Source organism: Sinocyclocheilus rhinocerous, unplaced genomic scaffold (assembly GCF_001515625.1).
Source record: "Sinocyclocheilus rhinocerous isolate Xijiao unplaced genomic scaffold, SAMN03320098_v1.1 scaffold192, whole genome shotgun sequence".
Taxonomy (NCBI): domain Eukaryota; kingdom Metazoa; phylum Chordata; class Actinopteri; order Cypriniformes; family Cyprinidae; genus Sinocyclocheilus; species Sinocyclocheilus rhinocerous.
In genome coordinates, this window is record NW_015627892.1 from 1,895,000 (window position 1) to 1,922,330 (window position 27,331).

Consider the following 27,331-nt stretch of genomic DNA (forward strand, 5'->3'; position numbering starts at 1 on the left):
ATTTTTTCCCCCCCTGAACTTTCTGTTCAAAAAACCATTATGTTGTGACATTACCTTTTTAAAAGTAATGGTTAGATTTTTCTGACATAGTTTTTAACGGAGTGACATAATAATAAACAAAACAGCACATGGTTCAAACAGTTCCTCAAACAGTGCTTATCAGCATGTCTTTATGTTTACACTTAACAGCCTCATTGAGCTCTACATTTCAAATATGTTATGAGGAAAAATATCATCTTGAAACAAAGAACAAAAATTCCTGTGTTATAATATTTGCTCGTTTTTAGCCATTTTTTTGCACTGACCTTTGACCTCCATTAACTCCACCCCAAAAACATTTTGAGAGGGTTGGTATGAAACATGTTGTGAAAGATAAATGCCATTAGTCAATGAATTTATTTTTCTGCTTTAGTGGGTTTTATTACGGAACACCAAAAACGAAGCAACCAGAATTTACTTGGTTTTCTGTTCAAATTAGCCTATATGTGAATGTGGAAAAAGTATGCATATGAGATGGAGTTGAACTAATGTGTCACAGTAGATTTAATATCAATTGATATGTTACAAAAGTGAAACCGCATATTTGAAATTATGGCTAGTAATTTCAGAATGTGTTGACCACTAATCTGAATATTGCTGTCTGTGGCACGTACGGCCCTGGTGCTTTGGGATTGAAGTGGCAAAATATGACCTCTTTTAGCATTAAACTTGTAAAATGTTAAGTCCTGAATTCTGTAAGTGATCTCAACAGATTTGAAAGATATTTTTAAAACCATCCCTTTTAATTGATCCCACGCAATGCATTAGATTTGCACCTCAATTTGCATAGACGGCACTACACGTGTAATCAGCATTCAGTAAGCTCAGAGGTAATGAGTACACAAGCTTAATTGGATAAATTAAAGCGCATACAGATTTAAAATCAGAAACATGGCCTAAAAATATAATCAGGACAAAGACAGACTTGCACTCTCACCTGGTTAATGAATGAAAGTCTTTTAATGCAGGGTCTCCAAACACCTTTTAATTTTTTTTAAATTACCGAGTGATTAAATTCCCACTTTTCCACCTTGTTTATAAGTTACCTATAAGTAGCAGCTCGTGAACCCTCACACTGTAAAAAGTATTTAATTTTTCTATTCTGTTATTTTAATTGTATATTTAATACGGGGTAACAGAGTGCGTTCATTTAAAAAAATAAAACATACAGACAAGGTAGATAAGACACACAAGGTCTGGAAATGCCAAGGTTGTGGGTTTGAATCCTAGGAAATCCTCTTTTACCCACATTTTTTTTATAAAATATATGAAATGTGAACACAGACTGTGTGAAATTGAATAAAGACAATAACATCTTTGCTACATCAAACATATTCATGCATTTATTTAAAAAGAAACTCTTTTCAACACAATAATTGCTAAGAAACATACACAAAGTTGCTTAGTCTTTCATGTCCTTGACACATGGTTTTGAAATCATTTGAATGCCACAAACTGGACTTGAACAAAACAGGCAATTTGATATGCAAGAACCTTGACAGGGTGATCAGGACCCCAAAACAAAATAGAGGGGTCTTGTATCACTCTAAAGGGATATTTTGCAATAATGACCAGCTGACTGCTCATTATGCTGCTTATTGCACGGCTAAAGAAATATATGGACATGAAATAGCAATTTACTTGAAATTATTATAACAAAGAAATAAAAAGAGACCTGAAACTAGCACAACTATGTATGAAAATCAGTTGTCTGGGCCAGCGGTCAGTTATATATTTTATATATATGACCAGAAAATTATGCTGTTGACAAATTTGTATCATGTATTACGGACAGCCGTATAATATGATAAAAATTTAAAAAAGCAGAAGCAATAATTGAGCAAACAGAAGCACATTTAGACTGTGAGTACACATATTAGACAGTTGTCAACAGTGTCTTTTACAAAAATGAGAGCATATGAGTGTGGAAATAGAACTGAAATCTTTAAATCACTGTTTAATAAAACAGAGTCTAAATGCAGTTTACTCAATCACAGCTTTGCGGTCTTAATGAAACTGCTGTTTTGTGACACATAAAGGATGTTTCTCAAAAGTGCCTAGACCTCAATACGTCCTTTTAATTTGTGTTGATTGCCACTCTGGCACTATATATGTGGGTAGTTTAAATGAAATACTCGAATTCAACATCTTAAACTATTTTAAACAGCATTTTAATAATTATTTTATAACTATTATGCATGCAGCTTATAACCTTCTATTAATTGAAAGACTACATATTCACTTTTAAAAATCCATTTGTCACTCACACCACAGGACTATTTAAAACTGATAAACATGAATAAAAATGATGAAAAACATGGGGGAAAAAACATAAAACCGCTTGACAGGCACAGCTTTCTTTACTGTGCTGACATACTTCCTACTGAAACAGAAGGTTTGGACAGAACACATTTATTCTGGACTTATATTTGTTTATTTATTTTATTTTTATAAAAATATGTTAGATCACAAAAAATATGCTAGAACACAGCTATTAATCATGAATCCAGGTGCTATTGTGTTTTTTGGTCAAATAAATTACAGCCTTGGTGAGTATAAGAGACTTAAAAAATCATACCGTGAATCTGTTAAATTTAATCAACCATTAGGATTACACTAACATATTCAAGATGACCTCAAAACTGAGAATGGACTAAAACATATTTTGATTTCAAGGGATGTGTAGAAAAGAAGTGATCAGTTAGATTTTCACTTTCTAATATAAATTCATATAGATTTTAACCTAAAATCTATGGTTGATGGAACATGATAATCATCAACCACATGTGTGTGTGTGTGTGTGTGTGTGTGTGTGTGTGTGTGTGTGTGTGTGTGTGTGTGTGTGTGTGTGTGTGTGTGTGTGTGTGTGTGTGTGTGTGTGTGTGTGCGCGTAAGAGAGATTTGTGTTAATTGAATGTAATTGTTTAATCTCGATGACTGTAAGATCGTGTCTGTCCACTCACTGACTCAGAGGACTAGAATTGGAAGCATATTGGATCTACTCTAAACAGATCATGGAAACACTGATTTACCCACTTCTCACCTCCATATCCCGCCATTCAGCCATCGTCATGTCTTAAAAACGAGACTGGATCAAACCAGAACCATGATACGCATGATGTTAACCATCCCAATCAGAAATGAGTCATTAACAGACTGGAGTCTTTTAAATAAACAACTACTGATACAGTGTCAGTCTATGAAAAATGGAAGGAGGGAGGATGTTGATGGAGAGGAGGAAAAGGGAGGATGAAATAAGAAGAGGGAAAGCGAGATGGAGGGAGACTGGCTACACTAACTGTCGAGGCAGTTAATATAAGGTTCTGGAGATAAGGCCTCGCAGACAAACATTGACAAAATCACGCGTTCCGCCGCAAAGCCGGAGCTGTCATTCAAACTGAGAGACAGGCCAACAATCAGCACTCGCATTCCGATAAGCACGCCAGAGAGTGTGTGCAGAAACTGCATCTACAGACGCACAGTAATGGAGAGGGAGAGTGGAAGGGCACATACAGGAGGAAAGAGAGGGAGAGAGAAAGCACTAGTATGCTAAAGTCTACAGACTAGTACAACAAAAAGAAAACTGAGAAAATTATGATTAAACGAAAGGAAAAGGGTCTCAGACAAAAAAAATTCACAGTAGCTGCGAGACACCTGAATACCTTCATAGGTTTGAATCAAAAGCTGATGGAGGGCTGAAAGTATATGTGTGTGCGTGCAAAATTCAGGCCTCTCTCGTCAGACCCATCCCTGCCTCATATTCCTCACACCGAGGGGGAGGGGGAGGGAAGGGATCGAGAGAAAGGTGTGAGCTCAGACTAGTAAAAATAGCACTTCCTCTCTCGGCCTCAACACCTGGGGAAATGCCAGAAGGTGGATGAGGGTGAGACGGATGGAGCGGGAAAACACATCGAGAGACAAAACAGATCAGCTTTAAGATTTAAAATCAGAGGCTGGTTTCTACACTTTTGCTTTAGATGTTTCATTGTGATACAAAAAAAAAGAAAAAAAAAAGCAGTTTTGTCAGTCTGGGCATAGGGATTTTTCAGTGATTTTTTCTGAATCATTCACTGAATTAATTTGTTCAAAAAAACACTGCTTCATTCAGAAATGAAACTTATGAGTATTGAATCATTGAATCACTAAACCAAATCAGTTCGTTCAAAAACATGGATTCTTACAAAAGCTAAACAAGTTTCTCAACAGAAAGAGAATACTGACATAATACTCTATTTACTATAATACTAACTATTTCTACGTATCTTTACATGCAGAAATAGTAAGTGTAGTACGCTATATGCTATTCTGAATTCAGACACCGGTTCCATCTGGCTTTTTTTTTTGACTACTTTTTTATAAATACTGTAGATTTAGACAAACTTTTTTAACATGTTTTTCTATATAGCTGCTATATTGTAGTGAAGTATGCCGATTTGATGGAGCCAAAATTCACACCTTTTATTAGTGAATCATTAAATCATTCACTCCATTGAATCAATTTGCTAAAAAAACGCTGATTCAAGAACTAAAAAGCTGTTGAGTGTTGCTTCGGCTTGGTTTTGAAATATTTTTGTTGGCATGGCGAATCAATCAATCAATCAATCAAATCAATTTCTCGTAAAAAATAAATTCTTTCACACAGGCGTGCGTGCTATTGGTAGGAATATATAATACAATTATATGCACTGTTCATGAACGAACCATGCAATAAAATTAAGTGATTGTCAACGAATGCAATGATGGGCTCAATCTATCTTTGTTTGGTTTTTTTGCACAGCTGACTTTTCTTGAATCATTATTAAACAACTGCTGCAAATAGAGCTGGATAAAGCATGTTTTCGTAAACTGTGTAAATAACACTGCGTTACAAGAGGAGATCTATTCACTAGAGTCATTATCTGGTGAACACGTGGAGTACTTTTGATTAGTTTGTGTGCTCTGAGATACAGCAAGCACAACATTGTTTCCAAGTACTCAAACTGAGAGAATGAATTCTTATACAGTAAATACGTTTGTTTGATAAGGATGTCAGCTGGATATTGAAAAGGACGGCTAGTTTCATTTTCATTTACTGTGTGAGTGTACAGACAGGCCTACAGTTCTTTGTTGCTCGTTCACGCTTGGATATTGTGACAAATGTATTTTCCTATGTATATATAAAAAGTATATAATATGTGTGCTTTATGATTAGCTAGTGGTTTAACAGTTTTGTTCATTGGCGTTATAGTATTATCATGTTAAGTTATAAGCCTTGACTTATGATATGATATATTTTAAGAGATCTCGTCTCTGAATAAATTATCACTATCACCACTACGGAAGCATACAGGCCCATGAATAAACATGCGAATAAACAATGAACATTACCATAAAGCTGCCCTGCTAATGACTAAGGGTAAGTCAAACTCTCAGAAATAGAAACAAACAGTCAAGCAAACAAATATGTTCACAGCAGTGGGAGCGTGCTGGCTGACGGGCCCTTCCCTCTCCACGCTGCCAAAGATGTTCACACATAGAAGCATGATGCCACAGGCAGGGCATATGTGGAGGGGGGAAATTAGGTACCAACAATCTCAGCATCCAAGCGCTGAAGTGCCAGTAGAGACACACTGCCCCCTATTGGCGACTTGGGAACGCAGGTAACCACCCAAACAAGATTCACCTTTTTTTTCCCAGTTAGTACAGTACAGAGCTGTGGCAAACTATGAGAGAGAGAGAGAGAGAGAGAGAGAGAGAGAGAGAACACGTTTCACTCATATCACAATTCACTCAAAATACAATTAAGCAGATACGTTTCAGTTATTAAATGTCTTAAATACATATTCCAGATTAGTGAAAAAAGGCTAGAAACTAACTCAAGAAGAGTTAAAATGCTTCCAAGTTGGGTATTCAAAAAGTGCAATACTCAAAATACTATTTATACTTATTATTTATATCTTGTATTTTTTTTATTCTGTGCACTGGTAGCCTTCACCAAGACAAATGAAGTAAACCATTAAAATTGTGTAAACAAATAAAAAATATTTTAAATATGAATTTTTTTAAATAATATTTTATAAAAACAAATAAAATAATATATTTATTTATTTTTTATTTTAGCAGGTGTAGCGGTCACAGTTTCGGTTAGCAGTTAAAAGTGAATTCATATTTAACCCAAAATATTTCTTAAGAAATATGCTCAGTCAGTATTCTTTTGTACTCAGTACTGAGAACTTTTGACAAATGTTCAAAATGATATGCACTCATTTCAAATGAATAACTAGTCATATCAGTAGCCTAATAAAAGTTGGTTGTCCCTTCATGCTGCCATGCTGAGATCACATGACTGACTGTTTCCACCAGCTCCACCAAAATATGTTTGATTCATATAGCTTTCCAGTACTCAGATCACTTTAAAGTACATTAAACAATGTAACATTATATGCATTTTGTTTTATGGCAGCAGAGCTCTACAGAAGGGAAGAACCGTGTCTTTTTTTGTGCAGCTTCAAAACTTGCACAACGCACAAGGTGTTTTGAATTGATAATTAATGTTTTAAAGCAAACGTTGGGTTACAAAATAGGGAGAGAAGTTAATCTACCTGTAGTTGAAATGTGGCACCCGTCTCCTTCCCTACAGAGACACAAACAAACACACACACACACATTTCAGGGTTTGAGTGTGTGAGTACATAAAGGGTTAAAGAGGGTTCCTGCTGTGCTCTCTGCTTCTGTGTCTCAGCCCATTACACTTGCCGGAGTACAGCAATATGCCGCCATCAATTACAGCCGGGCTGCACTGCCATCAATATAAAGAGCAGGAGAAAGCAGCGCCACAGCCACATAAACACGACAAACGGCCACATTAAAACCTCCAGCTCACCTCTTTCACTCTCTCTCTCTCTCTCTCGAGGTTTGAACCTCTCTCGCCTCATTCCCCGCTCGCGCACACACCTATTTTCTTTAGCTCAAGCCCCTCAAGCTCTTTTCTTTTTTGTTTTCTCCACAAGTGTATGTCTTTGTCCTCATACCTCTCTGTCTGGCAAACAAAAGCTTTTCTTTTCTATTCCCCTCATGAGCAGTGCTCTGTTCTTTACTTATGGCCCATGCTCTTTAAAAATCCAGCGATATCACCGTTGGATTCATATACCATAAATCCCCTCGCAACCCTTCCATCCATCCTTTCATGGTCTGCTCACTGCATACATACTGTACACAGAGAGATCAATACACAACAACATCTGACCGTGTTTGAGAAGTCTGTTTGGGGGGGAAAAAAAATACACACACTTTGCCCCAAAATATGATAACCATAGTCTACAAACGCAACTGGCTTCCATTAAAACGGCAAATGAAAACCCTACTAATCATTCAGGTGCTAAAATAATTTTTTTTCACAAGTGACAAATGAACAATAAAGAAACTGTTGAAAGACTTGCGTACACATGTGCAATGAGACATGTTTTTATGGCCATATTTGTGCCATCTGAAGGAATTCGCTTTAATCCACTGACCTTGAAAGAGAAAAGACTGTCCGTCTTGCATTTAGCAATGAAAAGTACAGCATAAGCCACTGATGTACTTCCAAGTGAAGTTGGGCCATATATACACAAAGTAGTTTGTCTCACCGATGGAAACGTCTGGACATGCTTTGTTGCTTTAAACTGTTATACTGCTTTGAGTTGAGGTTGGCTCAAGGGTTAAAATTTTTTACAATTCTAAAAGAATGATGATCGAAATTCTATCATTTCCCAATTTTAAACAAAATCTCAATGGAGGGACATCAATTTCTATAATCCCCACCCCAGAATTTCATATTATTTTATCATTCAAAAGATTGGGGTTAGTATATTTTTGTCAGAATTTGGAATGTTTTAAAAAAGTCTCATATTCACCAAGGTTGCATTTATTTGATCAAAAATACAGTAAAAACAGTGATAATCTGAAATATTATTACGATGTAAAATACCAGTTTTCTATTTTCATACATTTTAAGATGTAATTTATTCTTGTGATGGAGAGGCTAAATTTTCAGTAGCCAGTACTGCAGTCTTTAGTGTCACACTGGAGAAAAGTGATTTTCCTTTGTAATTATTTGTGAAATTTAGTAATTTCTGAGTGAAAAATGTTTCAAAGAAATGGCAAGTAATGCACAGAATTAAACATTACATTTTTAAGTATCAAGAAAAGTTTTATTTTTTTATATATATCTTTTTTTAAGTACTCCCATCTTTGATTTCATTTAAAAACTTTTAAAGTTTTAGGAAATTTCTTATCTATGTTGAAAACACCCAACCCCCCAAACTCTTTAATGATTAGCAAGTTCAAAAGAACATCATTTACTTTAAATATTTTTTTACAACAATGTAGAAGACTTTACTGTCACTTTTGATCAATTTAATAGTCCTTGCTGAATATAAGCATTAATTTCTTTAAAAAAAAAAAAAAAACTTAATGATCCCAACATTATGATGTCAAACAAAATCCTAAAGAAATGCTAATTAAACAAGAATCATCTAACAGACTACAAGAAAAACTAAAACTCATCCTATTTTTGCAGAATTCCACTTTATCCAGCAGTGATTCTGTGATTAGTTTTTCTGTATTTGATCATTTGGACTAGCTTCACATTATGATAAAAAAAAGTAAATAAAATACAACACTTGAGTGTTTACCATCTTTTAAAACATGCCTTTCTCAAGTTGTTCATTTGAAACGTTTTTTTTTTTCTCTCTCGCTGAAACAACATTTTCATATTCCTGCAGCTCATTACTGAAGAGAAGTTCTTTAACCATTGTGCATGTCTCAATAGCAAGAGGTCTTACCTTGGCCTACAAAGTCAACAAGTGTGACCATATAGTAAAGAAAGGGGACAGTACAAACACACAAGTGCTTCCATTGACCCTGGCCCCTTCTAACACAGTACAGCTTCTATAGAGGAAGTGCATCAAATTCCATCTCATTCAGCATGGAATATGAAGTATGCTGATCCAAGAGTTCATTCTGGTCAGAATGAATGAAGAGAGCAGTCATATTTCCAGTAACTGCATAATTAAGTGCTTATGTCTTAGTTCTCATCGAGAAATTAAACCAGGAAAAAGAAAAAAACAAACACTCTCTCATATTTTGCTTTATAAAGCATTTATGCATACAAACTGTCCTTCACTAAGTAAAGATTTAAAGTGCAACATACAATAATTGCTTTTAAATCCAGAATATTTTTACTCAAAATTGGAGAGATGTACTTGAAAAAAAAAATGGATAAAAGAAAAAGAAATACAATAAAAATAATGCATAAAAAAGCACATTTCACAAATCAAAATAATAGAAAATAAAGCCCATATAGACATCACAGTCTATCAAGACAATGTAGAGTGTCTTAAACAAGCACGGTTTAAAACAGATGTGCTTCAGATTTTAGAAGTGGATGGTTTAAAGATAGCAAAAGATTATCTGTGTTTTCCTCAAATGGTTTTGGTGTGAAAGTGTAAAATAAACCATGGAAAATATGGCATACTTCAGCTATAGTCTCTGTGGGCTAGATGCAAATTTAATGCAAAGAAGTCTTCAATGAAACACTGAAGACATCCCGAAGGAGATCCCTAAAGCAACTTAACTATTTTTGTTTACAGTGCAAACGTTTTTGCCAATTCTACAGGAACCTTCTCCAACAGAAAAAAAAGAGCTTATTTTCAGCAAGTTTAGTATGTGTTGTTTAATTCATGGAGACCTTCAGTTGGAGGTGAGCTGAGAAGACGAGCTGCTGCTGCCTGAGCTCTTGGCGCTCTTCTGCCCCCTGGTGGCGCTGACCTGCCGTGGCACCCGCTGGCTAGAACCATCTCTTGCCGTTTTCTCACCCTGCCCTGAACTTGTTTTACTGCGTACTAAATCACAAATACACACAGAAAGAACGCACGTAAACATAACAAATAAAACATATACATGTGACATGCTCTATCGTTTTGAGTCAAAAGTCACAATGAAACTCAATTATTAAATTAAATCACCACTCATTAACGTGGTGTGACAAATCGCTGATGAAGCTTCAGTTCAAACAGCAGCCATGTGTGCATGAACTGAGCATCTATTCTGCATTAACTATTATTTACAGAGTACTGGCCAACATTTTCTGTCACCTTGAAGAATTTGTTTTTCCCATAGTGTTTTTAAAAGCCTTCATTACAGAGTTAAAAGCCATGAACCAAACCAAGATTTTTTTTTTTTTTTTAAATGAGACAAAAAGACAAAGTACAAGACTGTGTACTTAATGCTTTTAGTGAGGGAAAGGACTACAATCCATTGTGGATGGCGTAATAAAAATGAATAAATATAGAACTGTTGAATTAAAAATATTGATTATGTATATAGAAACAATTTATTTCACAATCTGCATATATATACAAATATTTAAATATTGTGAGAGTGTAGGAAGACAGATTCATTTGCAGTGCTTCATAGGTGTGGGTGGGCATAATTTTAGTTAATTTTCTGATTGGTAGAACTTCCTCTGCAGAATCATGGGTAGTGTAGTTTCTCCACCACGAATTCCAAAAAACAATTATTAAAAAAAAAAAAAAAAGTTTACATAATGCGGGATGACAGCTTTAACAGAAGCATATAACATCGATTAATAACTGTATTTACAGGTTTGTAAGATATCATTAAATATCAATCCTCTATGGAGAAAATTAATGAGATTTTGAGTTTTGTGCTCTATAGCACGAAAAATTTGAATAAACATCAGATGGTATGTTTAAGGATTCAGAACAATTTACTAAAATGTTTCATTTCTCATGTAATCGCTCAGTGTTTTGACTGCTGGAATAAAAAAACAAAAACAAAACAGGAAATTCATTAAGTGTTCACAGCTTGTTAGTTAGGTAGGTAAACAATTAGAAAAAAGCATATCTCTAAAATTGATTATTATAAAATCACTAATCACTATTTTATTTTATATATGTTATATATATATTATATAAGCTAGAATAAATCTTTTAATTTTTTTATTCAAAATTACAGCAGACAGAAACCATCTAAATTATATTTTGACCTGGTCGAGTAGACATCATAATTACACCATTAGAGAACTAAAACTTTTATTCATTGCATAAAACTGAAAAGTGTGTTTCTGTGTCAAAATGACTCAAAATGATGGAGAAGGTCACATATGAGGGACATTATTTAGATAAGGTGGCATAAATCAGTTGTATTCAGTGTAAAAATCAGTGATGAACTGGCAAACACCATCCATTTATGAAGTTGACAGTCACATGCATGCTTTTCAGTGTTGGTGGCAGAAAATTTAGCAGGATGCTGGTTTACTAGTGCATTACAGTGTCACATTTGACACACACCATTAACAGACATTCATTTACCATGAGAAGCAGAGGACTCTATAGCTGGATGGGAGTCACAGAGTCCATGAGACACATGAAGGAAGCAGATCTGGGGCATTTCACCCCTATATTCGGAGCATTGAGCCCACAAATCGCAGGCACAATCGGCGAGGCATGAGAATGAGAACAGATATATGGCACTATGAAGCTGAGGCAGGAATTAGTTATGTCAGCATGAGAAATGTACTGCAATAGTTCATGGAAGTGAAGAGAAGACCTTGAACTCGCAAGCATCAGGATTAAAAAAAGGATGAGAGAACCAAGCTAAAAGAGAGAGGGAAGAAAAACCTTGAGAGATGGGAGCACTCGTGTCACCCGCACTGTAGACCACTATCTTAGCCCCTCCCCTAGGTGGGCGGGACACAGACGCAGAGGGAGGTGCTGCAGTTTTAGCACTCTTTCCTGAGGCCACACCCTCCTCTTCTATAGGAATTCACACACAGGTTACAAAAAAATAATTTTTTTTTTACACTACCACAAAATATGGAGAATGATCCAAGGACAGCCGGAGTTCAAAAGTACCACCAGAACAGCACAGATGTTGATCACCTATTTTCCAACTCAAATCATATAATTCTGTGGCATATTATGCTTAGGTCTGTTTACTCCATGACTTTTATATGTGTGGCCCTCACCTCTAGACTCTGAAGGTGCAGTGGTGGTGTGAGACGAAGTGGATGTGTCACCAGTGGATGTTTCAGAGACCTTCTGCCCCGCACACATGGTCTTTAGGGTCTGAAAGACTGCCAGAGGAGCAACGTTCATCTTTAACAGGTCCAATATGATCCTGTTGCAGAGTGACATGGACCATTTAAAATCATTCAACATTAACGGATACAAACTGCTAACTCAGTAAAGGAGGTTATGCTCCAGAGATTTTACTACAAATACAAAATTACATTTTACAACATGGCTTTTATGAAAGTGGCAACAGCAGTGGGATTAAAGACAATAGTATTCAATAAAAAAGTATATTAATATATTAATAATAGTAAGAAGACATATTACACAAAATCATATGTTTCATTAGCCCAATTGTAGGTATTTCACAGCTGTAGTTTTTAATAATATTTTGAATTAAATGTTTTTTTTTATATTTTCCGTTTTCATTTTAGTTAAAGGTAATAACTAGTCAATAATTTTGTTGTGTGTGTGTGTTATATATATTAGTTAACGTTTATTTTAACAACAAAAAAAATTAATTATAATAACCCTGCTTCACAAACACCCCACCAAATCAAAGTTTAAAAGTACTATTGGAAAAACTGAATTATTTCTGCAACTGGATTTGGTTCAAAAAGTCTGAAAGCTGTTAACCTGGCTCATTATGAGTAAGACACGATAAAAAAAGACGGTTCTCAGAGTCAGTGACTGGAGAACGGCTCTGACCGATTGAGTCAAATTCATAGTTCAATTGATTCATTTAAAAGAACTGACTCAAAGGAACGATTCCTTCAAAACAAATCCATTGTTAATTCATGCATTGGTCAATTTTGAGATTTTGGACTATTTTGCTTACAGTGTTCTATCAGACTAGTGGAAATAAAACATCCAAAATACACATTTAGGTATTTATCTTATTTTACTTTTTCTATTTGTGTCTGTAGATTTCAATTTCAAGACATTTCTCAGAATAATTGTTTTTCCCCCTCATGCACTGAGCCAGAAATCCCCACTTCAGCAGCACTTACACTAAAACTTTCGATTTTATTCCTAAAAATATGCTGAAGGTTTGCAAATGTACGGATATACAGGTCTGCAAATGTATGGATATGTTTTAAAGATCGGCATTATCCGTTTTAATTTTGATTTTGTGGGACTCACTTGAAAACCTCTTGGTCCATGACTATCCCAGCAGCCTGAGTGAGCTCGAACAGCTCAGTCTCCTCCGCATTTAAGACCTTTTTCTTCTTGATGCTGTATTTCTGCACATTCCCGCTGACGGTCACGCTCAGAGATGGGGAGTCCGGGGCTGAAGGCATCACGCCGGGCTGCGCTGACTGCGACATCTGCGTCACCTAAACACTATAAACACATGAAAACACACAGAGAGCAATCACAAAACAAGCACGCATATCTGTCAAAGCTTACCGATGCTGTAATTTCCACGGAAAACACATCCTCTCATGAAATGTATTTAAAGTCAAGTGATACGTGGGGTGTCTCACACTGGTAAATGGCCTTTGAATAATAATATTGTTATAAATTTTGCACAGAAACAACCAATGCATGTGCAACTGCACAGTTGCCACGTAAATTACACACTGAATTCGATAAGGACATTTTCCTGGTCCCTTCCTGTTTATGTTTTACACAGTTTAGGCTTAAAAAGAAAACGATAAAGTTTAATATAATACTCACAATAGTGCACTAGCGTCCTTCCTCCGGGTTTGTTGCACTGCTTGATACGGCAAAGTAGCAATAATACTTACTGCCACCATCTGGTCTGGAGAAGACGTTGGTGGTCGTCTTCCTCTAGTGGGCGCTTAGAAAACAGATTCCCTCTGCACATTCAAAACTTTAACTTGTGCATAAATAAGGAATTGCAACGTCTAGTATGTGCAGCATTTTAAAAAATTGACATATATTGAAAACCGTAATATAAAAGCTATGATAAAAAAAAAAAGTTAACAGCAAGGAAAAAATTAACAGCTAGCATGTGAAACGTGGTACTTCAGCAATGGTCTCTGGATAATAGATTACAACTGAACAATGACACTGAGAACATTTTATAGCTATTGAATTTAAAATGCAAATATGAAAATTATTTTCGCCGCTCATTTGTTACCCATGTGTCATATAAATGGTCAGTCTATATGCTAAATCCTGAGATGTAAAAATTCAGTAAACTGAATCCCCCATAAATCACATTCTAATCCCAGAACTATTGTTTATCTCAGTGGATAATGTAAAATAAACAGAATAACAGATTCACACCTGACATCCAAATGTATATATACCAAAGCAATCTAAACAACTATGACTGGCCCATCATGACCGGCACTGAAAAAGTAACAAGTGCAATGTCTTGTAATGGAAAAGTTGGACAACTTGTCAATAAAGATGATAATTTTAGCTGGCAGTGAATTAAAAAATGCCTATTAAAAAAAAAAAGCCCAAACAGGAGAATTATGCTGACAAACCTTCAAAATTTGACAACCCAACTTAAAATGTTTTTCCGTAGCCCATAACAGTTCATCACAGAATGTTTACTTTATGAATTTATGATCAGTAGCATGCTTCTGTTCGGTCCGAACATTATGATTGGCTTTCCTACCTGCCTGTCAAATATGTATTTGCATACCTCTGAGCACCCTGTTCGTGCAGACAGGATACGTCATCAGCGCGTTCACATATGCTGTGCAGACAGAGCGAGAATGGCAGACAAATATCAACAACCTGATCTTCCTTCCTGGTATTGTAGTACTTTTACTAACTGTGCTATAAAGTTTTCTCACCGGTGAATGACACATGATGTATTGTAGTAATGTTGTCTCTGGTCGTCTGGTGTGCATTTATGCGTTCAGGGGGCGTGGCTTTGGACAGCGATTGTAGGGAGGGTGGGACGTTCGCTTTCAGTGCTATCAGGCTAAAGTTAGCATTTTTCAAGATCTCCTGCTGCACCTTTAATTCTATACATTCTTTGAGTGACAAGAACATGAGTACATCAGAAAGCACTGACAAAACCAGCATTTAAACATAAATAAATATGGAAAAGCACGATTTAAGGTTAAAAATACTTCATCATGGAAACATTTATGTAAATTTTGCCAAATTACAGAATACAGATCACTCTGCATATTTTTTTTACCAGGAAATGAGTGGCAAAGGTAACAGCAGTTTGTTAAGAAAAAGGAATGGAGATTATTGTTTTTAACGTCAAGTCATTCTCAGCTGACTCTCTGCACTTTGCTTTGAGTCATCTCTTCTGAGTCATCTGCTGAGCTGCGCTTCTTAGATGACACAAGGGACAATGACACTTCCCGTTTATCCGCTAAAACCTTAGATGTAGTCGAGCCAGAGTTTGGCAAATCTAAGTCCAAGCCAGGGCTCTCCAAAGAGGGCATTGTATCGGTTGGTACTAGTTCAAGATCTGTGGATTTTAGTTCCTCATGCTGCACATCCATATCCACCAGTCCTGCTAAAGTGCCACTAATGGCTTCAGTCTGTGGCTCCTCTGAATCTACACTGAACTCCAGAGCCCCCTTGTGGCCATTGACTGGCATGTTATCTGTTCCCGACAGGATCTCCCTCCTGAGTGAGGCCAGCTGGGCCTGCAGGAGCTCTTTGTGCTGAGCTTCAAGGTTTTCCAGCTAACAATACAAAAAACAAAACAAAATGGGAATAATATACATTTTAATTAGCCCAGGCCTATATATTCGGAACACTTACAAGCTTGGCCACCTTCTGCTGGCTGTGATCTGGACATTGATAAGCTTGCAGTTCCTCAAACATCCTTACGTTAGACTGAACCAGGCTTGCAACCTAATAATAAAATAAAAGGGATGCAAAGGAAGATTGAATTATTATAGCAAGTGTACAAAAGAATGTTTATGATCTGTGGTTAAAACTTGAAATGTTAATTAACAGAAAAAAAAACTTTTAAAATGTAATTTATCCTTGTAATGGCAAAGCTGAATTTTCAGCAGCTATTACTCCATTCTTCAGTGTCACATGATCCTTCAGATACTGTTCAGATATTATGCTGCTTAAGAAACATTTCTTATTATCATCAATGTTCAAAACAGTTAATATTTTGGAGGAAACCAAAATACAACTATCTTTGATGAACAGAAACGAATTGTCACTTTTGAACTGTCACTCCAGTACAGTAGTTTAAATATTTATTTGTGGTATTGCTTGCTTAGCTAACCATCTAGTGTAAGTGTATTTACTGTGAACATGTCCCATTTGTTTATACAATAGGGCAATTTGAAATTATTGTGTGGTAAACAACACACTGCAAATTTGCTACATAAAATAATGAAACAAAAAATTGAGTATTACTTCAACGAAAGTTAAAAATGACTTAAATTAGAAATACAATAAGTAAGGAATAATTGACGATGGACCGTTGAATTATTAGAAAATAATGCACACCCAAGGTGGCCTTTACCTCTGGTGTGCATTATTTTCTAATAATTCAACAGACCAGAGTCAATTATTCCACTTATACTATGGTTACCTCACCTAACATAATTTTTCAGATGACGTATTTTAAAACATTTGTCAGGTTTTTGTTCTTAAAACACTCTTGTGTGTAGGACTAATGTCTCGTCTCATCTCATCTCAAGCCTCCGTTGATAATTCCAAAATGTAATTTTAGAGTGAGTAACGGAGGCTTGAGCCATTGATAGCAGACTAATGCAGTTATTAGTGAGAGAATGAGAGAGATGTTAAGCTTGAGTGAATTACCTGAGTCTGTGCATCTCTCAACAGATTTCGGAAAAAGCGTCTCTACTAATAGCAAATATGTAGTTCATCTGCTTCAAGAACAGCGCTGTAATTACCTCTGTAATTAGTGATATGGACATGTAATGCGGTCAGGACCAGCCTGGAACTACTTTAGCAATGCATTTCCCTGAAAATAATTTCACACCTTAGAACATTCGTCAGCCAATCAGTTTTAAGCATTCAACAGCCCCGTTGTATAAAGCTAAATATAAACTTCAGATATACCTGCTCTTTGAGCTGTTTAATCTCAGCTCGTAGTGTCTTCTCCATACTCTCCTTCTCCTGGCGTACTGTGTCGATCTGCTGGTGGAGCTCCAGGAGTCGTTTCTGTAGCAGGGCCTGTTCCAAACCTTCTGCCTCCTGAAATTACAGCAACTAAAGTTTTAGACAGCTCCTACAGGAGATCTATTAAACCAGAAGACTGGATAATGTAGACAAACCATTAAAAATGTTGTGGGTTGCAAAGAATTTTTTATGTTGTTGTTTATGCTCACAAGACTGGATTTATATGATTACATACAATAAAAACTGTAATATTGTGAAATATTAGTACAATTTAAAACAACTGTTTTCTATTTGAATATCTTATAAAAATGTACTTAATTCCTGTGACTGCAAAGCTGAATTTTCAGCAGCCATTACTCTTCAGTGTCACACGATCCTTCATTCTAATATGCTGATTTGGTGCTCAAGAAACATTTCTAATTATTTTCAATGTTGAAAATATATGTGGTTTATTTTTTTTTACATAAATTTATTATAAATGTCTTTACAGCCACTTTTGAGCAATTTAATATATCCTTGCTGAATACAAGTTACAAATAAAAATAAAAAGTGTAATAAAAAGTATTAATTTCTTTAAAAAAATTCAGTGATGAATGTAAATAATGATTCAGTGATTCATGTAAATAATGTTCACCTGTTCAGTGATGATACCAGTAGCTGTGTCATAGATCACACTGTTTCCCTGTCCATCAGGGTCCATAAGAACAAGAGTCTGAGTCCCATTAGATGAATTCTGGGAAGACCCCACCTCTTCCTCAGCACCCAATGGGATTCCATTTTTCTCACCATCTTCCTTCAAATATAAAGGAGAGGTCAACTTCAATACTTCAAGTCAAACACCAAAAAGGCTTAGTAGTAGATCATGCTTGTTAATGAATATGCCCAAAATAAAGCTTTGAGACTTTGTCTACCTTTGGCTCCACAGTCAATAGGGTTTCAGTGCCAGTGGTCAGGAAGGGCTGAGTTAAGATGGCTCCAATGCTAGTGCCATCTCCACCTGGTCCAAGACTCACTGCCAGCCCTTCATATGCTTCAGCATGAGCCTCTGAGCTCTCACCATAATACTGTCGGCAGTTCACATTCTGTGAGAGCACATATGCAAACATGATCAAAAAATGTGATATCCAAAGGGGAAAAACCGATTTAACCCAGTGTTTCCACTTTTACCTGTGTGACTTGGATCTGAAATGTGGTGCGGGGATTTCGGAAGTGTGTTTTATAGTGTTTGATGGCCTCGTCCCTCCTGTTGAAACCATTTCTACAGCGGTAACAGTGCCAATGTGCACCTTTAAACCGTTTTTCTCCTTTAATAGTGCCCACAATCTCGCAATGGATACAGCAGCGCAGCACCTTCAAGCCTGACCATAAAAAAATGAGAGAGAGACTGTCTCCAAAGGGCATGAATCACATGTGAGTCTATAGTCTCACTGTACCTCACCTGCAAAGTCAATTCCTTTGTCCACGTGTTTGATGCGGAAGTGAGCTCGCAGGATGACGGGATCTTGGTAAGCCTCGGCCACAGAACAGAGCGGGCAGTGCATGTGCACTCCTTTCTCCTGTCTCAAACACTTCTCATCCTGACACAGCACAGGTATGTATGTGTGTTCTGTTCCTCTGACATGAACCGAAGGATGGGCCTAGAAAAACAAATGCAGACAGACAGTGAATGCAACTCTAAAAGAGAGATTATAATGAATAAGCAGCCCTATTACAATGTGAATCACTTCGGTGTTAACAGCTGTTTAGGGCTGGTGGTGACATGCAATGAAATACGCAAATAATTTATTGTTTCTGAACACACAAATCAGTCCTTTTTATTTTGTTCTAACAAAATAGATTTGGGACAAATCTGTGACTAGAGGTTGCTGTTCAATGCTGTTAAATGTTCTTGTGAAAGCACATCTGGCGCTCGTGCACATTACCGTGAGCGTGAAGGGGGAATCTGTTGAGGCTGCAGAAAAACAGACGCATCGAGTGAGTGGTGATGTAAAACAGGTTGCTTGCTCTGTCATTACGACTATCATTTGTTGTTGTTGTTGTTTTACAGTTCGGCTGCAGATGTACAGCAGGGCAGTATTAAGGTTATTGAAATATGCACTCTGGTGATGTCTAACCCCCTCTATTTTAAATCCTAGTAAGAATTTTGCTCTGATGTGAACAGTTGCAGATATACAGCAGTGTCACCAAATCTGACATGGCAGGGTTACACGTTACCGAAACCCATTACCCCCTTTATTTCAAACAGAATGGCTTTAATGTTACCCAAATTCACTCTGGTGATGTCTAAACTCCTCTATTTTATATTCTAGAAAGGATTTTGGTCTGATGTGAACAGCTGCAGATATGGGGTCACCAAATCTGACAGGGCAGCATTAAAGGTTATTCAAATCTGTTATCCCTCTCTATTTTGCACATGATGGCTTTAATGTTACCCAGATTCACTCTGGTCATGTCTAAACACTTTCATTTTTATATTCTAGAAAGCATTTTGCTCTGATGTGAACAGCTGCAGATATACAGCAGGGTCACCAAATCTGACAAGGCAGCATGAGATGCTAACAACATCTGTTACCCCCTCTATTTCACACACACTTTATAAATATCCCTGAGTATGTAGTTTATTTAGCTTGAATCAACATGCAAAATGTGTTTACACATTGGAATTGGAATTGCAGATGTTTCACACCTTGACATTTTGTTTTAAGATGCATTTCTTCAATCTTTAAGAGCCCCTTGTGGTAAACATAAGCATTGCCGCTGTAAATCAATAAAACTTTTCCCATGGCTTTAAGTTTAACATTATGAGACATTATTACCACCACTATCTTGAGCTCTCGTTTGCAAAATGTTATTATTCATGTACATGTTGAAGATGAATAACATATACTTAAATGGCCCTGAAGCATCACTAACAATTGCATTTACATATATTTCACAAGGCCTGCAAGTAGCTCAATGAAATAATGTGTCGTTATAAAATCATATTAATAATATTACGTTTATTATGCAAATCTTGACTACTGCACTGAATCGCATTGGTCCAAAAAGTTAAAGGTGCACGCAGCTTTTGCACCAAGCTAACAACTTTAGCAAGCTAACACAAAACTCACAGCATTTCACGTTTAACCTTTCACTCACCACAAAAGCGGACATGCTTTTGATATGATATAGAAATCCGATTTAAATTCTGCTGTCCGCCCGGCGTTTGTCGTAATCTTTAGCCTATGAAACAGCCCATTTCAGAGCGCTTGTGTGTGGTTCGTCATCTGTGTGTACACACATTCACCTGCTGCGAGTTTCCAGTCACATAACACCGATGAACGCAACGACGAGTTGTCAGTATTAGAGTTCAACGTAAATGAATTTCATTGGCCTCCATTATTTTTGGTGGAATTTCAAACCAATCAGCACCGTAATCGACGAGTAAGGGATGTCGGTGCTGCCACAACGACGGCTGCACATGCACTTGAATAAAACGAAAAAAAACCAAAAACCAACATATTAAATATCCACAAATCTTTAAAGCAGACTTAAGGTTTAGACCACTGATCTATATTAAACGTTAATGTTTTTTCCAGTCACATAACACCGATGAACTCAACGACGAGTTGTCAGTATTAGAGTTCAACGTAAATGAATTTCATTGGCCTTCATTATTTTTGGTGGAATTTCAAACCAATCAGCACCGTAATCGACGAGTAAGGGATGTCGGTGCTGCCACAACGACGGCTGCACATGCACTTGAATAAAACGAAAAAAAACCAAAAACCAACATATTAAATATCCACAAATCTTTAAAGCAGACTTAAGGTTTAGACCACTGATCTATATTAAACGTTAATGTTTTTATTTAAATTACTAATAGTATTGTTTAAAAAATATTTTTTTTAACGAATTATTAGAATATAGATTTGCATGTGTAGTTTAATGTTTTGCTGAAGTGATATTACATTTTGTTATGTCCTACCTACAAAATATAATTTTATTTCATAAACAGTCTTCTACAAAGCTCTAATATGTATCTACACCCGAATATATCGAAAGGGGATGTAGCTCAGTGGTAGAGCGCATGCTTTGCATGTATGAGGCCCCGGGTTCAATCCCCGGCATCTCCACTTTTCTTTACAGAGTACATAGTTCGATTATATTCAACACTTTAACAACACAATCTCTGACTCAAATAGATACGCCAAAAACTACTTAGAAGGCAATACATAGGAAATGTAAGATCAGTTTATTGATTTTTTTTTCTTGCAGTTGTCTTGCTAACCACCAGAGGTCTGTCTCTCACATTGATAAGGTTCTATTACGTCAATCAACTAGGCATTCAATTTGTTTAAATGTGTTGAAAAAGCAAGCATAAAACCAGTCAGCTGCCACAGAACAGTGAAAAAGTGATTTGTATAATTGTGATACACGGCATGTTTCTTCTTGTTTACTCCAGTCTTCATCTGGCATCTGTCAGCAAAGGCTACAAATCACATTAAAAGAAAAAAATTAATTCAGCCATTGCCTCTCTGTTCAGCACTTAATGTTAGTTTTTAATGTTACAAATGCAAACTTTAAGAAAATTAAAAATAAAAAAATACTGTGCAAATGTTTTTTTTTAAGTCTCTTATGCTCACCAAGGCTGCATTTATTTGATCAAAAAATACAGTAAAAACAGTTGTATTGTAAAATATTGTTTCATTTTGAAATAACTGTTTCCATTTTAAAATATTTTCAAATGTCCTTTATTCCTATGATGGCAAAGTTGAATTTTCATCAGCCATTACTCCAGTCTTCAGTGTCACATGATCCTTCAGAAATTATTCTAATATGCTTTTATATATATATATATATATATATATATATCACCTGCTGCGAGTTTCCAGTCACATAACACCGATGAACTCAACGACGAGTTGTCAGTATTAGAGTTCAACGTAAATGAATTTCATTGGCCTTCATTATTTTTGGTGGAATTTCAAACCAATCAGCACCGTAATCGACGAGTAAGGGATGTCGGTGCTGCCACAACGACGGCTGCACATGCACTTGAATAAAACGAAAAAAAACCAAAAACCAACATATTAAATATCCACAAATCTTTAAAGCAGACTTAAGGTTTAGACCACTGATCTATATTAAACGTTAATGTTTTTATTTAAATTACTAATAGTATTGTTTAAAAAATATTTTTTTTAACCAATTATTAGAATATAGATTTGCATGTGTAGTTTAATGTTTTGCTGAAGTGATATTACATTTTGTTATGTCCTACCTACAAAATATAATCTTATTTCATAAACAGTCTTCTACAAAGCTCTAATACGTATCTACATCTAATACGTATCTACACCTAATTACATCGAAAGGGGATGTAGCTCAGTGGTAGAGCGCATGCTTTGCATGTATGAGGCCCCGGGTTCAATCCCCGGCATCTCCACTTTTCTTTACACATAGTACATAGTTCGATTATATTCAACACTTTAACAACACAATCTCTGACTCAAATAGATACGCCAAAAACTACTTAGAAGGCAATACATAGGAAATGTAAGATCAGTTTATTGATTTTTTTTTCTTGCAGTTGTCTTGCTAACCACCAGAGGTCTGTCTCTCACATTGATAAGGTTCTATTACGTCAATCAACTAGGCACTCAATTTGTTTAAATGTGTTGAAAAAGCAAGCATAAAACCAGTCAGCTGCCACAGAACAGTGAAAAAGTGATTTGTATAATTGTGATACACGGCATGTTTCTTCTTGTTTACTCCAGTCTTCATCTGGCATCTGTCAGCAAAGGCTACAAATCACATTAAAAGAAAACAATTAATTCAGCCATTGCCTCTCTGTTCAGCACTTAATGTTAGTTTTTAATGTTACAAATGCAAACTTTAAGAAAATTAAAAATAAAAAAATACTGTGCAAATGTTTTTTTTTAAGTCTCTTATGCTCACCAAGGCTGCATTTATTTGATCAAAAAATACAGTAAAAACAGTTGTATTGTAAAATATTGTTTCATTTTGAAATAACTGTTTCCATTTTAAAATATTTTCAAATGTCCTTTATTCCTATGATGGCAAAGTTGAATTTTCATCAGCCATTACTCCAGTCTTCAGTGTCACATGATCCTTCAGAAATTATTCTAATATGCTTTTATATATATATATATATATATATATATATACATACACACATGCATATTTATAATTTAAAAAGATTTGAAAAGGTTTCTAAAATCTTTTTAAAATTATAAATGTACTTACTGTCAATTTTGATCAGTTTAATGCATACTTGCTGAATAAAAGTATAAAGCAAAAAAAAAAATATTTCTTGTAATTCAGTTTTGACATATTAAAGTGGATTTCATCCTTACTTACTCTGTCAGTTTCATTCTCAAACTCTGGATTCTTCCATTTCTGATTGGACAGAATTTTCAGCACTAACAATCCAAAAATAACAACTAAAATGCCTAATGAGTTTGCAAAGAGAGCTTCAGCAGGCAGCGCCGTATATGGTTCTGTATTGCTTCCATTTTTCCCATTTCTGCTGAGACACAATCAGTTGGGAACACTGAAACAGCTACAAACAACTCAGCCATTACAAAAACGGATTATTAGAGGGTGGTTTCACCATAATAAGAGCCTCCTATACAGCTAATTTAAAGAGAAAAGTTATTATTTATCTGAATAAGATAAATCACAGCCATTTCTTGCAGCTACGGGGTTGGGATAATAGGATTGTCACTCACAGTGTCAGCAGTAGTTTCTCATTGATCCCAGAGAGGCTGGTGATGAGACTCAGGGTGAAGATGGCAATGCCCATCCAGATGTGGAGAAGTTTCAGGCAGGCTCTAACAGCCAAAGGAGTCCAGGGCAACAAGAAAGCACAAAGACCCACAAACCACTATTCAATCAGAGGAGAAAGGCACGAGAGACAACGTCAACCATCATTGTAGACTGTAGAACCTACTCATGGAGCTTTGCCAAGCATGAATCAATGAAAATACTCTGACATGACAGTCATCAGGTTAGTCCATGTATACTGTACCTGCAAAGTGAATAGGGCCACTGTGGAGATCCAGTGTGAAAATCAAAGGGAGCACGCACTCCTAGCACGGACAACACCACAGCCACAAACAATAGCCCTCCATGGGTCAACTTACACCACCACCTGCTCCACTTGAGAGGAACACGGTACAGGACAATGGCTAAAAAAGAAAAAGACACACAGAAAAAGATGAAAAGAAAAGGAGAAAAGTAAGTAAGTGTTTTTAGACATGGTACATAAACATTGTACCATGCTCTTTTGACATGTGGTAATATGCCTGGAAGTACATCTATACATCTCTACATCTACAAACAGCTTTCACTCACTATTCATATTGCAAATTAGCTATGGCATACGCAGCTTGAAAGACTGTCTATTATGGACGAGCACAGCTGTTTGTGTTTAATTAAATCCTTGTTATCATTGCGCATCTACTTAACAGTTTGTCGTTAAATTTGGTGGAAAATATTACTTACACACTTCAGATACATTATGGCAGTTGTTAAGCACTGATTTTGGAAGACATGTGACAGATCACATCAGGTTCCACAAAAGAAAGAACGTATGTTGTAAGTAAAGGATCACAGAATTTATTTTTTTTTGGTGGGTGAGAGCAAACTCATCTCAGTTTGCTCTCCATTTAATCTCACTGCCGTCTTGGAAAAACAAATGTGATATTAAACAGAAATCATTTGTAATTCTTTCCTATAGGACTATTCGTGATGGAGCAAGACCGTAAACATGAGAAGGAATGAGAAGAGGCCAAACAAGAAATCAACAGAAAAGTGTATACATGCGAGACAGAAAGAGAAGTGTTTCCTTTCACCATTTCCATACAGCACCACGAGACTCGTCACCATGAGGACCGGGTGCCAGTTAAACTGCAGGAAAGATCCATCCCAGGCAAATCCTCCTCTCCAGATCCCACTCCACAGACACACGAACATTACACACAAAAACCCGAGCCACACGCTCAGCACATAGAATGACACAGGGAAACGCATCTAAAACGGAGACAAAGAAAATGACTGGATAATTTCAGAGCAAAACATGTATATGTAATATTCAAATAGTTCTTTATATTTAAGTTTATCATCTTCAATAGCTTTCAATTCTTCAGCCAATACCAGTGATGTCTAATAAAGCTGTGTAATGACAAAAAGTTTATAAAAGCTTCTATTTCAATTCTTTCATTACAAAATTCTTACCTTTCTTTTTATGTTCAAGCCATTCAATGCACATAATATCTCCCCTGTTTCTCTCAGTGACTTTCTTTTATGTGTCCAACCCCAGATTTCGGAGAGATGTTATGCAAGTCATGGTCATGCTGTTAACTCATTCTCCTTGAAAGTTTAAAAGACCTTTTGTTGTGCTTGTCTCAAGTGCCTACATAACTATAATGGAGTCTCAAGGAATATATAGTGATATTATACATGTGAAAAAATGTTCTATAAACTGATTTATACAGGCTTATCCGATCTCTGGATAAGGCTTTCTTGCACCCATAATGATTTTGATATTTTACAAAGGTGAAAATAACTTTTTTTTTTTCAAAACTTCAAATATTACAATAATTTCTCTGACTTGAGTACTGAATAAATTGCCATGTTCTTTAGGCCATTGCTTCAGGTACTAAACCATTATAAATAAGAAATAGCAAATACCACTACCACTGAAGTTCTAAATACAGAATACATTGCAAATTTTTCTTTTTTGCAGTGTCATACAGACATTAGAGCACCACAATGGCGTTAGTGTCACTCTGTGAAGCGTGTCTTCAGAATTTTTATGATGCCACGCTAGATGTTCTTTCACATAAGCTATCACAAGTGAAGATAGAATGCAAATACAACACAATACGCCTTTTTTGTCTTTTAATGCTAGTAAGAGTTGACTATCTTACTCAACCTTTATCTAAATGGCACGTTTCTCAATGCTGGACAGGAGACATGAACTAAATGGCTGGCATTATCCAGGAAATGAACTAAGGAATTTAAGATGGAGATGTAATTTATAGGTCATGATAAAAGTACAGTGTCTTACACTCTGGGTGGCCTTCATCTGCCAGTCACTTACTCACATTTGTATGAAATCAACCCACGTGAGGGAATGATAGTGTACTTTTTTCATTCAAATACCAATGGCCATTTACTCACTTTTTAAATGAGAGAAATTGTCATCTTCTCAGACCACAAAACTTAGTCTGCCAGAAGTCACGCGGTGTATTTTCATGGTCATGTAATGTTCTAAGCTGCTAATAAAAACACAAGATGTACAAAGATCTACATTGTTCAGACATATTTATTGACTCCAGTATGGTCAAGTCACCAATATTTACCAGAGAGATATTAAACGTAATGGCGAAATATAACAGAGGAGGAGGATTATGTCACATAGTGAGGCATTAATAAACAAACAGACATAATGTGTCTCATCATATATCATATATTAAAACTGAAGCTACAGAAGGTAAAGGCATGCAGAGACAGACATGCTTAATACAGATTTCTTTATCGTCCTCATCTTCAATGAACAGTGAAATATACTGGTTCTTTTCCCAAGGAAGCTCACCGTTTTCAGAAATTAGAATACGGTAGCTTGGGACGTCAGGCCGAAAGCAGAACTTCTTCATTGCAGAATGCGGCAGCAGGGTGTCCATCATGCCGTTGTATTTTGTGATGAAGGCTTCAACGTCCAGCTTCTCTTGGCTTATAAAGGCTCGCACATTCCTGCTGCTCCTGTTCATCACATTCACTTTAAGATTTTCATTGCCCATTGTCTGCAATATTCCTAATGATAGTGAATACAAAATGTGTAATGCAAACATCAAATACAATGCCATCAGTGGTACAGGGTAAGTACAGCGTCAACCAGGTTTTTAGAATCAAACTGAGAATGCCTTTTAAATTCCAATTCAATTCCTGGAAAAAAACAAACACAAGCTTTCTATTTTTTCTATTCTATCTACTTGTTTTTCTTTGTGTGTGTGTGTATATGTGTGTGTGTATAATATATATATATATATATATTTATATATATACACCTTGCTACGTGTACTGCGTTAGGCTAACCGAGACTTGTCATTTGCACTTATATATTGTTGATCTTTTGTTAGTTTTGACTGCTTTTATTGTCCTCATTTGTA

The 27,331-nt window shown here is 36.1% G+C and overlaps 2 protein-coding genes, 2 non-coding genes and 1 pseudogene across 7 annotated transcripts in view; 2 read left to right on the plus strand and 3 right to left on the minus strand.

The window, feature by feature from the left end:
• The window catches only part of LOC107736894 (mitotic-spindle organizing protein 2-like), a 40,644-nt gene extending 26,747 nt beyond the window's left edge, over positions 1–13,897 (minus strand). Inside the window, exons 1-7 of one of the 4 annotated variants that reach the window (XM_016548281.1) lie at positions 13,776–13,896; positions 13,239–13,439; positions 12,050–12,201; positions 11,703–11,837; positions 9,749–9,902; positions 6,621–6,652; positions 5,712–5,741 (exon numbers count right to left, since the gene is read on the minus strand). In XM_016548281.1, coding sequence (XP_016403767.1) covers positions 9,751–9,902; positions 11,703–11,837; positions 12,050–12,201; positions 13,239–13,423 — 624 coding nt within the window. In that variant the 5' untranslated portion in view covers positions 13,424–13,439; positions 13,776–13,896 and the 3' untranslated portion in view covers positions 5,712–5,741; positions 6,621–6,652; positions 9,749–9,750. Of the gene's footprint in view, positions 1–5,711; positions 5,742–6,620; positions 6,653–9,325; positions 9,903–11,393; positions 11,480–11,702; positions 11,838–12,049; positions 12,202–13,238; positions 13,440–13,775 lie in introns of those variants that run through there. The other 3 variants (XM_016548283.1, XM_016548282.1, XM_016548284.1) reach the window with 3 other exon arrangements.
• Positions 13,898–15,231: 1,334 nt separating this feature from the next.
• LOC107736893 (uncharacterized) lies at positions 15,232–20,432 on the minus strand. Its single transcript, XM_016548280.1, has 8 exons — positions 20,292–20,432; positions 18,592–18,790; positions 18,321–18,511; positions 18,065–18,235; positions 17,788–17,946; positions 17,094–17,228; positions 15,807–15,899; positions 15,232–15,727 (listed from the first exon to the last, which is right to left on the minus strand). Exons 1-8 carry the CDS (start codon positions 20,304–20,306, stop codon positions 15,305–15,307), a joined length of 1,386 nt encoding a protein of 461 aa, XP_016403766.1. The 5' UTR covers positions 20,307–20,432; the 3' UTR covers positions 15,232–15,304.
• A 764-nt stretch (positions 20,433–21,196) lies between these two features.
• Positions 21,197–21,268, plus strand: trnaa-ugc (transfer RNA alanine (anticodon UGC)). Its single transcript has one exon. It is a non-coding gene; the product is annotated as a tRNA-Ala (tRNA).
• Positions 21,269–22,509: 1,241 nt separating this feature from the next.
• Positions 22,510–22,581, plus strand: trnaa-ugc (transfer RNA alanine (anticodon UGC)). Its single transcript has one exon. It is a non-coding gene; the product is annotated as a tRNA-Ala (tRNA).
• Positions 22,582–22,738: 157 nt separating this feature from the next.
• Positions 22,739–25,432, minus strand: LOC107736940 (cytochrome b ascorbate-dependent protein 3-like; annotated as a pseudogene).
• Positions 25,433–27,331: the final 1,899 nt, after the last annotated feature.

Coding starts and splice junctions, on each gene's coding strand:
- LOC107736893 (XM_016548280.1), bottom strand. Junction 18,512..18,591: donor CAAAGGAATTGACTTTGCAG/GTGAGGTACAGT, acceptor TTTTATGGTCAG/GCTTGAAGGTGCTGCGCTGC. Junction 17,947..18,064: donor TATTGACTGTGGAGCCAAAG/GTAGACAAAGTC, acceptor TTATATTTGAAG/GAAGATGGTGAGAAAAATGG.